Source organism: Loxodonta africana, chromosome 25, assembly GCF_030014295.1.
Source record: "Loxodonta africana isolate mLoxAfr1 chromosome 25, mLoxAfr1.hap2, whole genome shotgun sequence".
NCBI classification, from domain to species: Eukaryota; Metazoa; Chordata; class Mammalia; order Proboscidea; family Elephantidae; genus Loxodonta; species Loxodonta africana.
The window spans coordinates 34,439,080-34,451,467 of record NC_087366.1 but is presented as its reverse complement, the minus strand read 5'-3'; the positions used below and the strand labels follow the sequence as shown (position 1 = coordinate 34,451,467).

The following is a 12,388-nucleotide window of genomic DNA, read 5'->3' as shown; positions in this document are numbered from 1 at the left end:
CTAGTTCTGTCCCTGTGGGACTTTGGACAAGTTACTTCAACTCTCTGAGACTCAGTTTCCTCCACTGGAAAATGCAGGTAATAACAGGACCCACCATATTGGCTGTGTGTGCCTGTAAAGTACATAAAACCCCATCGCTGTTGAGTTGATTCCAACTCATAGTGACCCTATAGGACAGAGTAGAAAGAACTTCCGGTAGGGTTTCCAAGGAGCACCTGCTGGATTTGAACTGCCGGCCATTTGGTTAGCAGCCATAGTTCTTAACTTCTATGCCACCAGGGTTTCCATAAAGTATATAAGGTACAGTAAAATGCTCCAGAAATGTTAGCTCTTGTAGCTCACCTTGTGTTTTACACATGACCATTGATTGTTTTCTTCCATTTTCACAGTTGGAACATTTTCCTGATGATCATTGCGGGCATGAAGCTGCTGCGGACCTCTTTCTGCAATCCAGTCCATCAGTTTGTCACCTTGAGCTTCACTGTCATCTTTTTCCACTTTGACTACAAAGATATTTCTGAGAGTTTCTTACTGGATTTCTTCATGATGTCCATTTTATTTAGCAAGGCAAGTTCATTAGCTCTTTTCTTCAATTTAAAATTCAAAAGGCACTCTTCTTGTCAAATATTTTCAGAACTTAATGAGTTTTCTTCTTTTTAATTATAAAATGAAATCAAATTGAATTACATATGCATGTCACCCTCCTGCTGCCATTTAGGAAAATTCCCCGTGAAGTGTAAATATGCCATTTATTTGCTAAAATCGCTAATGAAAATGAATTAACCATTAATGTTGTTTGAAATTTTAGGATCTTTCTGTTACTGTTCTCATTATAGATCTTCCTTAAATCTTAAAATTCTTGAATTAAATTAAAGATTAGGGACTAATTTTTTTTTTTTTTCCATTTAGCTAGTGTTTAACCTTCTGGGGTAAAATTTGAGACCTGGTACTGATAGCAGGGTCTCTTGGAGTATTTTCATTCCCTTAGCTTGACCCAAGTCAAGATTTCATCAGTTGTAAATTTGTACCTGGGCAATGAGAAATTTTAATCACAATTCAGGGGTGATACCTCATGTTTAACACGACAGAGATAAAATCTATGAACACTTGGCTGGATTTGTCCATGATCACATATATGTTGACCACTGTAACAAAGCCTAGGTTTGTAACCAGATACAAAAAGGAATTTAAATAAACCCAGGTGCTATGTCTCCGTTCTCACCTTTTCTCATGCACTGGTTTAACACACCAGTCCTGAGGATTCTGCCAGAGACTGACTTAAGCAACACCTTCCCCCTTTTGGTTATAGTTCTTGAATTGTAAGGTTTTTATTTTCCTGAATTACATTGTGTTTTTTTTTCCTTTATTAATCAATTACATCAATTGTTATTTTCTCTTTATTATGTATCTTTTCTTTCTATATTCTCTTTGCTTTCTTAAGTAATAAAAATTCACACCCTTCATATTATACTAAAAAGCTTCATAAATAATTGTTATTACCCTATCCTTGCATCCGAGTTCTCTCTAATAACTGGAGCTGAGCACTGGTTTTGTATTCACCCAGGTCCTTTCTTGTGATTATCTGCCATTTGCCCTCCCTATTACTTTTGTAGCCTGCCCCAAGTTCAGCATCTTGTTCCAGAACCCTGGCCTGTCTGTTACCCACAAACATTTGTTTCCTGTTTGAGTTCTTGTTGGTCCCGATTCATTTATCCCATTTTTGTGACTATTCAAATCATAGGCTTCCACTTTCTACTGTCCTTCATTGTGTATAAATTCCTATTATCTTACATAATGATAATTATATCCTATGCTCTTTAAAGCATTCATGAAATTATTGTAAATAATTGCAATGCTCTCCGGGGTAAGGGCTTATTACCAGGTATAAAGTGTGCTGGCATTTAAAGATCACTGAACCTGGGTTGAGATGAATTCTTGACTCTGGCATTATTTTAGTTTCGACACGGTGATGTTTATATTCCTTTCTGAACCTCAGTTTCCTGTAAAATGGGAAATAAAGATGCTAATCTCCCACGGGTGTTGAGAGGTTTAATCAATATAACTATAAAAAGTTTGTAAGTAGGAAGTGCTCTCCAAATACAAGGTAGAATTTTTAAAGCCATATATGTAAGTAGAAAAAGAGAAGTTACACACTTTGTTTAGTATCTGAAGGAGCATAGCTGGTTGACCACACTGAACTGTCAGTTTCAGTGTTATCTGTATATGTGGGTGGCCCCAGGTGGACAAAAATCATGGCAGAGGGGAGCGAGGTGTCTTATTGTAAAAGTCTTAAGGGTAAAGCTTCTAAATGATTCTCTATTTGCAATTGGAAGAGTTCATTTACCATGCACAGGCAGCCTTTCCTTATGGAGCTGCCTGCTAGTCACCTGAGGGCAGGCCACCACTGAACATATGCAGCCAGATGCAGGTGTCTGGAGAAAGGGGCTGGCAAGGGACAAGGAAAGGAATTATGCAGAGCTGTTGTGCATCCTTCTTGCCCACAAGGACACTTAGTGCTGTCCTGTGCACAAGGAGGTCAGTACGATCCAACTGGTCATGGTAAAGCTAAATCCATAAAAACGTAGTTGCTGCAGGCATTTGACATTTGCTTTGTCATAATCTTTTAAAGCACCAATTAAAACACTAATAATTCTAGAAAGAACAATAGAGGGACCACTGGCACATATAATTTGAATAATCTGCTTTAAACTGGGATAATGGCTAAGTCTAAAAACCAAAAAGAAAATAATAATAATAATAAAAACAAAGCAAGGGAGACAAAAAGGTAGAAAATAACACTATATTGTGAGTCATGCTAACGATTGTGAGGATGGTGAAGGACCGGGCAGTGTTTAGGTATGTTATACATAGGGCCGCTATGAGTCGGAACCGATTTTAACAACAACAACATGGTGAGGCGAAAAGTGGAGATTTTGAGCCCTAATACTTCCCTAACTCCTTTGAATGCCTAGTCACTCTTCATCTTGTGAGAGCTGGCAAGAGTGAGTGTTCTGGAACGAGAAACAAGATCTTATTCCCTGACCAAAAAATAGAGCTAAAGAAAGAGAAGATGCTTGAGATCTTCCTGGAAAAAAGCCAAGAGAAAGTGACAGCTAGAAGACAGCAGTGGCACTGAGGTGGCCCACAGTTAATGTTTCCTCTAAAATTGTGTCTGCAAACTCCAATTGATGCTTCCTGTTGATTCTTCCCATTTTTAACATATCTTTATTTAAAAAAAAAAATCTTTTTTAATGCATTTCCTAGAGGCTTTCTATAGACCTGCAATATTGTTTTTATAGGCAATGATACTCCCTTGGGTTATTCATTATACAATTTGAAATTTTATTTGTTCAGTGGGCCTCTCAGCATCCTGCTCTATGACATGCCCTCTCATCTGCCCATTGTAAATGTAAGTCCTTTTCTGCCAGGTAGAGAGGGTTATCGTGAGCCCACCACACAGAAGGGTTACAAGGCTAATGAAGAAACATGTTGGTATACATCTGGTTTCTTGGAAGAAAGGAGCTGCATGAACATAAGACACATTATGATGATAAATCAGCTGCCCCTAATCCTTCAGTCTTTAGGGGTAAAAAGAAAGGAGAGAAGAGATTAGAGAGATGATCTTCAGATTAAGATCAAAGCACCAAAAGGCCAGAAAAGAAATCAGTAGCTTCCAGGGGGCCCTGCTTTTGCCAGGATTCTCTGCCTCCCTGACTCCTTTAGCACTTCCTGATGGGGAAGATAAATGTTGCCTATTCTCAGTCTGCTAGGCCTGGTGAAAATGAGAAATGATGAGTTCCAGGGCCAGAGCCCAAGGGGACAGATTAGCAGAGCACAGGCATTGGCATGGTGGATGGCATGCTTCATAATTGATGATGTCCTGGGCTTGTGTGTGTGAGGCCGAGGGGATGGGGGAGGAGAAAGGCCCCTGCGTATCCCATGACTTGATGCACGACAGCCACACGGCAGGGTGACTCATCATCTCTGCTTGGCCGGGCCCATCCTCTCCTTCACTTTTTTAATCCCTTCCTCTCTCCTTCTTCTGCCCCATTAGTCATTCTTCTCCTCTAGGAACTCCTGTAATTAATTTGCAGTGTTTCTGGTTTGTCTAGGTCTTTGGGGGACAAAGAAACATACGTCAGATGAGGATACTTGTTTGTGACAGAATTGTGTCAGGAGCTGACAATGGCGAATGGCTCTTTCATGCTCTCCTACTCCTCCTAAGGAAGTTTTTAGAAACCACCCATTGTTAGTAACTTTTAATAGTGAGGGAGAATGTAGAAGCCAGACCTGAGAGAATCTGGCCACAGGACAGTTGGGTCAGTACTTGCAGAATGCATTAAACATGGAGTTCCCTAAGCCATTAATTCAACGTGGGCCAGCGCTTTCACCAGTTAGGAAATTAAAATCAATAGGTAAGAGTCTTTGTTGTGATAAAGCTGTGTGAATAATTACATCAGAGCCACAATGAGGGCCACGTTATGTATGACTGCAGTTAGCATTTAAGTTATTTGAAATCAGAATTTCAAAACAGCATTTTCCTTTATTTTCTGGATGCAGGTGGAAAATCTTAGATTAAAGGAAAAATCACTGTTTTACAGTACGTGTTTTTACAGAAAGTATTTGTTCAATAAACACTTATTAAGCATCTGTTAAATGCTAGGCATCATGCTAGGCACAAAGTTTAGTAATAATACAAATGATAGCAAATCTTTATTTGATACTTCCCATGGGCCAGGAACTCTTCTGAGCACCTCGTACATATTAACTTGTTCAGTCCTCATAGTGGCTTTGCGAGATGGGTATTCCTCGTTTTACAGAAGAGAAAACTGAGGCTGAGAAATTGAGTTAATTGCCTGGAGGTCTCAGAGCTGTAAAAATGATAGAGCAGGATTCAAACCAGCAGTCTAACTCTGAGTCTGTATTTGACAGCCCTGCCTCCTCTGCTACCGGCCACAGTAGTCCTGGATAAAAGCTGGACAGGTAAAGAGTCTGATAATGGCAGAGTTTCAGGAATGTACATAGAAATGGTACCTAATCCCACCTGGGAGTGTCAGAAACAATGATGAAGGAGTGATTCAGGCAAGGAAAGCGGGAAAAGTAAGCTTTGCAGAGGAAGCTGCATGTGTAAAGGCACAGAAGCAAGGGAGAGTTTGGCAGATTCTGGGAACAGCAAGCTATTTGATAAACGTGAGAACATGGGAGGGAGTGGATGGTCAGGAGTGGTTAGAGATGCAGCTAGAAGTGTCCTCCTGAGTCAGACCATGAAGGGCAGAGTTAGAACTTTAGTCTTACATCAGCTGAAGGTTGTTAAGCAGAAGAGTCACACGACCAGATTGCCATCTCTTTGAGGCAGTGAGGAGAGATGACAAAGCAGGGAGTCCTGGGAACTGGGTTATTGTGATAATTCAGGCAAGCGATAATGAGGGCTTCAATTGAGGTGGCAGAGTGAGAATAAAGAGAAAAGGACCATGTAGGAGGTGTTCTGAGGTTGAGTTGATAACGTTTAGTGACCATTGGGGAACTTGGTCTGTAGTCAAACTAGCAACACCTGGGAGAGTTCCCAAGTAGCTTACTTAAGTGATGAGGTAAATAGTGGTGTCACTAACTAGATTAAAAAATAAAGGAGAGAAAGACAAGGTAGGGAAAAAAGAATGTTGATATTAGATGTGTTGAGTTGTGGAATGAGAATCAATGAGAACCGAGAATAAAAATCTGGGAACAGGAAATTTTCCTCATTTTTTTTAATGTTTTAATTTACATAGGTAATACATAAATTACATAAATGATACATAAAGAAGTACAGCCAGAATGCTTCTTAGAAGTGAGGATGGCGAGACTTTGTCTCACATGCTTTGAACATGTTATTGAGGAAGAGCAGTCCCTGGAGAAGGGCATCATGCTTGGTAAAGTAGGGGGTCAATGAAAAAGAAGAAGACCCTCAATGAGATGGATCGTCACAGCGGCTGCAACAGTGGCCTCATACGTAGCAACAATTGGCAGGACGGTGCAGAACCAGGCAGTGTTTCGGTTGCACTTAACGACAATAATACATAAATGTATGCTCGTAGTAATAATGTTAGAAAAACAATGGAAAAATTTAGAGAAAGTCTGTCTTTATATGCATCCCTCCTTTAACCCCTTCCTCTCCCTGATAATCATTATAAACATTTCAGAATATATCCTTCCAGTCTTTTTCTTATGTATTTATACACACACACAAATTTAAAATATCAATAGGTTCATTGTTTACACCTTTTTTCTACTTAACAATGTATGCTGGAGAACTTTTCCATGACTGTACATATAATCATATAACGCTGTCTCTTCCTTTTGTCAGCTGCATAGCCTTCCATGGCACATGCCATAATTTAACTAGCCACTCCCCTATTGATACACATTTAGTTTTTTTCTTTTTCTTTCTTTTTTTGGTGTGTGTACGTGGTAGTTGGTACTTCTGCAGTCACAAATACCAGCACTTAGACAATGAAATTGTATTAATAAAAAAAAAAAAAAGAAGGAATTTAACAACTCATATAACTGATTGGATGATCCAGAGGCTTCAATGATGGTATCAAAATTCTGTTATTTCTCCTCCCTCCACATCTTCTCTCCTCTGTTGGCTTCATTCTTCACTTCACTCTCTACAGTGGTAACTGTTATGACTGGCAGTTCTCGATTTATAACATTTGGCAACTAATAATCCCAGAAAAAAGAGAGAACACCTTTCCCGATAGTTTCAGCAAAAGTTCTGAGACAGAGTCTCATTGAAAGAGGGACTAGTCAACAATGTCAGAGGCTTCATAGAGATCAAGGCCAAAGACTGGCGAGTAGCCCCTGGATTTCATAACAAAGAGGTCACTGGTGATACTGATTGAGCAGTGGGGCTGGCACTGTTCAAAGTTCTTCAAGGGCAGGACCCCTGTGCTATCTCTTTGTTGTAACCCTCTGCCTAGCGTGTGTCCTGGGTATCTTGGCCTCTCAATAACAGTTTGTAAGTGACCGCGAGTATATATTGACCACGGGTCAGTGTATCTAAAAGTAGATTTGGGGGATAGTATGCTGTTCAGTGTACCCGTCTTTAAGAGAAATCTCCAAAACCACAACCACTTTAGGGCTGAGGATACTTCAGGAAAAGTGAACAGCTTTAGACATGACATTCTTGTTACGGATGAATAATTCCTGGCCAGGAATAAGGATGTTAAATATGTGTGAAGTGAAGGCTAGTACAGATGTTTGCTTAATGCCACCATCTCTAGGTTTAAAATGCAAGAATCAAGTTCGTAGGCTCCCCAGCCTGGAAAAGCATGGACCACAAGTGTTTCCTCTGCCATCACTTCCTCCCGCCTCCTCCAAGGTTCTAGATGGTAGCATCCACCCCCTCCTCCTTCACAGACTCCTTATGTAGACCATCTCATTATGCTGAAATAGGTGGTGATTGTAGCATCTCTACATTGTTTTTGGCCAAATTATATATATATGTATATGTATTTTAGTAATAGGCCGATTATACATTTATTGATGATAGAAATATACTGCAAAACATTCATAACAAAAGAACAATCTTTCGAAAAGAATGCTAAGTGAAACATTCCTTTGAAACATAACATGCAAAAGATTGTCAAATATGTCATTATGGCCCTCGGATTGATATATACATATCTCAACAGTAATTTCCACAAGTTCCACTCCATATCACATCAAGCAATTGTTTGTTGTGTGTGTGTGTTTAAATACTGTTTCTTGGAATGATGAGCCATATTTTAGCTAGGCTTCTTGGAATAGGTTTGCTTACATTGAGATGTATGAGGGAAAAAAAGGTTATTTTTGGTCAATGGGTGAGCACTTATCCTTAGCTATAAATTAAGGTGATAAACAGTTTAGCTTCTGAATATAGAATGGTCTATTCAGTAGTTCTGGTAGTTTCTTTTTGGTCCTTGGTGGCTTAATTTCTTCCCTTTGATTTTCAAGAAAAGACAGAGGTACAGGTTAAATTGGTATTGGAGACCTTGTTGGCAGACATCTTTCGAGACCAACTTAACCAGTGATTTAGTTGTTTGGGCAGTGCTAGGCTTGGTTAAGAGTTCTTGGCATGGATTTAAAATGGAGTTTTAGGATTCTTAAAGTCATCACAAGTTGCATCAATTGTTTTGTGGTGGATGAAATTTTTAGAGATGTTGGTCTAGAATTCCATCTCTATTTTCCAGCATTGCTCCAATTCCATTTCGAAGCATTTTGTTCAAGCTTACTAGAACTAGAATTGTCTTTGCTTTTTTCTTGACTTTTATCTACACAAGATGTCTGAAGACTCAAAGAACCAGAAAGTTTTGGCTGTCTCACTCTGGGTATAGCTTTGAAGGAAAAGGGTAGTTCAGTAACCGCTGGAGTATTAGTTTGTAGTCTTGTCCTCTCTTTCTGTTTAGTCACATGTTGTGTTCTTTCCCTTGCCAGTAAACGAGTTACCAAGTGTTGAATAGAGCTTTCTGGTGGTTCCACCGTGGCTTTCCAATTTTCAGATTTTGAGAGGGCTAATTTGTGCAAGTCCAGAGCATTGAAAGATGGAGGGAGAGAATCAGGATATAGAAAGACTTCACTTGATTCCTCTGTGAAAGATTCTTCAAAGTTTTCTATTGTTTCTGGCTTTTTAAAATAGCTTGAGTAAAGTGTCATTCACTTTTTCATTTTCTGATAAATTACCTTCATTGGTTAAATTTTCTTCCACATTGCTGTTTCCATGTTTAAAATTCCAGTTTATGGCAGGTAAAGTTTCACTACTACTGCTTTCTATAGCTGAACATAAATTAATATGAGGTTCATCTCTGTCTGTTGAAAAGTCTCCATCTGCATAGAGCCAGCAGAGACCTAATGGCATCTGCTGATGAAGTCCAGGGTAAGAAGCAACTTGCTTATCAGCGGTAGCACTTGTTAGTGAGTGGTTCAAAATGAAGATCCCGAAAGGATTACAAGTTACTTTAAAGCCAGTTTCTAGTGAAGATATTTTGAAATCCCTGCTCTCCATGGTACTTCCTTCATTAAGAGAATAACTCCATAACTGAAAAATCCCTTGTTTACTATTCTGTGTTCCTTTGTGAGCATGCTCTAACGAATTATATTCTAGTATCAGTTGATTTACTGGAATTTCCAAATGATTCTTGTTAATTTTGCTACCTAATGTACTATTCCTTCCAGGTGGGAGGTTTTTATTTTCAGAAACAGGTACTTCTGAATCCAAACTCTAGTGAGATAAATTCTCATGAGAGATGTTTAACATACGTAGATTGGTGCCACAGTTCCCACCATTTCTTCTCCCCATTTTGTTGTAGGTACTCCTCTGTTTCCTTAAGATCCCCGCAGCACCCCCTGCCCACGTGTCCTCCCCAGTGTCGTCTCTGAAATCTATGCCTCCACAAGGCCCAGGTCCCTCAGCAAGCTAGACGAGCAGCTTGAGGGGCACAGTCTCTGACTCCGCCTTCTTGCAGCAGGAGAAGAGGGGCCTTGGCTAAGTAATTTTGACTGATGTTCCATTTTCCACTTTTAGTTTACTTTGTTTTTAGCCCACTCTCCCTCACTGAGTTGAGGAATGTACTTGTAAGGTTTGTTGATCTTTTTCATAATTGTAGAATCTTCGGTAAAGTCATCTCAAAGTTTCCTTTCAACTGGATGAGACAAAACCCATAATAGCATCAATCCACAAGGCCTGAAGTGCTCTTTCTATCCTACAGTGTCCCATCTTTAAGGAAATGACATCTGCTGTGACAAAAACTTCCAAATTGTCTGCAGCTTTGTGTAGAAAACCTGTCTGGAACTCACACTGGCAGCATTGAACATAGCAATGAGAAAGAAATAGTGAACAAGAAAAGGGGAATGGGAAAGAAGAAGGACCACAGTGCAACAGAAATCTTATATCCCACTAAACCTGGCAGTTGGTTTTTTAAGGCTAATGGAAAAAACTAAAGCAGGAAGTAATTAATGATTCCTAATACCTAAAAAAAAAAAAAAAAAAAATTTAGTACCTATCTTTACAATTTTATAACAAACTAAAACATATATATGAACTCTTATTCACCAAATTTTTCCTTCAGTAGGAATCCATTGAATGAGGACTGCATTGCCTTTTGCATGAACCATGCTCATAATGCATTGTCTTAGATGTCCAGTTTCTATTTCTTCTTCTTTTTTTATCCTACTTAAAGTGAGAAGTTCATTACTTGTAACAGAATCCAAGTGCACTATACATTTTTTTGTTACCAAATCTTTTGACATTCAATTACTTGTGATAGAAACAGCTTTCATTTGTACTATTATATCAGTTTCCTCCAGGTGTGTTTGTCAGTTTGTTGTACTATGGGTACTTGTGTGTTGCTGTGATACTAGAAGCTCTGCCACTGTATTCAAATACCAGCAGGGTCACCCATGGTGGACAGCTTTCAGCTGAGCTTCCACACTTTGATGAACTAGGAAGAAGAATCCGGTAGTTTACTTCTGAAAAGAATTAGCCAGTGAAAACCTTATGAATAACAGCAGAACATTGTTTGACATAGTGCTGAAGGATGAGCCCCTCAGGTTGGAAGGCACTCAAAATACAAGTGGGAAAGAATGGCCTCCTCAAAGTAGAGTCAACCTTAATGATGCAGATGGAGTCAAGCTTTTAGGACCTTCATTTGCTGATGTGGCACAACTCAAAATGAGAAGAAGAAAGAGCTGCAAACATCCATTAATAGTTAGAACATGGAATGTACAAAGTATGAATCTAGGAAAATTGGAAATTGTCAAAAATGAAATGGGGAGGCGGGGCCAAGATGGCTGACTAGGTAGAAGCTACCTCAGATCCCTCTTGCAACAAAGACTCGGAAAAACAAGTGAATTGATAACATACATGACACTCTATGAACCCTGACCATCAAACACAAATCTAAAGAGTTGACCTGAGTGACAGGTGAGCGAAAAGCTGTGTCCTGAAGCAGCAACTGCCTCTGGAGCCAGTGTCTGGCACCACAGCCTTGAGCCCTAACGGTGCCCTGGTGCCAAGTGGCGGGGCTGATTGCAGCTTGCTGAGGCGGGTCAGGCACAGGACACAGCCCTAACCCCTAGCCCCCTGGGATAACCTCGGTAGAGGCTCAGCCAGTGCAAGCAGGCTGCACACTGACACTGCACGAGAGAACGAGCAACCACGGGGAAGCAGCGACTGTTTTCGGAGCATGGAGCCAGCATCCCAGTCAGAAAACCTTGGTGCCGGGCTTTGGATTGGGCACAAGGGAGCTGAGCTTGGCTTTCTGAGACAGTGCAAACACGGGACGCATCCCTAGCCCCCTGAAGTGACCATGGGGGAAGCCCAGCCAGTACATGCAGGCAGCACAGCAATGTGGCTGACAGGAGGAGAAGTCACTGGGAGGCAGCAACTGGTTTTGGAGCCTGGAGTGCAGCATCCCAGCTGGGGAACCTTGGCGCTGGGCTTTGGACTGGGAGGAGAGGAGCTGACCATGGCTTCTGAGACAGCACAAGCATAGGAAGCGGGCCTGAACCTTGGAGGCAATCTTGACCCAGCCAGTGCACACAGGCTACACGCCCCTTGGAAATCTCAGATAAAACAGTCATCACCAAGCAAGATAAGTAACTTTGTCTATATTCCTGGGTGCTACTCTCTCCTATCTATCTGACCTCTCCCCTCCATTCCCAGGAGGCTTCATTAACATTGAAATTTCCTGGGCCAGAGAGTAAAGTGCTCTGAGGTTTTTTTGTTTGTTTGTTTTTGTCTTTTCCTAACCCATTCTCCTGGCCTGAGAGAAGCAGCTACAAAAAACCCAGGGGCTCAAAGTCCTACCCTGACTTCCCGAAATTGGAATAAAAATACAGAACCAGCTCCAGCCAAGCATATGAGATCCACAGTCTTGGGCTTTCATCCCTACAGGGAACAAGGTGGCTATTATAATGCAAAGGCAATTCTGATAGCGATCTGACTGTAATTGTTTTAGGGGATTATTGGAAAGACGTTTTCCAGGTCTGATATCTCTACCTATTAAACAGAGCCCTCACTGACCCACAACGGGGAAGTGAGGGCTGAAGCTCCACCCAAACCACCTAGCCTCCTGCCAAAGGGGTCTGAGGATAGAGACACCTACCAATCTGTAGAGGTACATGCATTGGGTGCCTAAGGTACAGCTGCAGAGCTCACCCACCAAAGTGCTTTAGGAATAGAGACACACCTACCTCACTGACACTTGGGGGAAGCCTGTCAGAATCCTGCCCACCCTGGAATGTGAGCCCTCCCTGCTGCTACTAGAATCTGGTGCACACAACTATCACCACTACTCCTCTAAGTTCATAGGTGACAGCCTACACCACACACATGGTGACCCAATATCAGACTCTACTCAAGAATAGTGAATGG

The 12,388-nt window shown here is 40.9% G+C and overlaps 1 protein-coding gene and 1 pseudogene across 1 annotated transcript in view; one reads left to right on the top strand and one right to left on the bottom strand.

Annotated features, from left to right (window-relative positions):
• PCNX2 (pecanex 2) overlaps positions 1–12,388 on the top strand; it is a 360,142-nt gene that overhangs the window by 174,978 nt on the left and 172,776 nt on the right. Inside the window, exon 21 of the mRNA XM_064276483.1 lies at positions 390–567. Coding sequence (XP_064132553.1) covers positions 390–567 — 178 coding nt within the window. The remainder of the gene's footprint in view (positions 1–389; positions 568–12,388) is intronic.
• Positions 7,685–9,508, bottom strand: LOC100662197 (protein FAM217A-like; annotated as a pseudogene).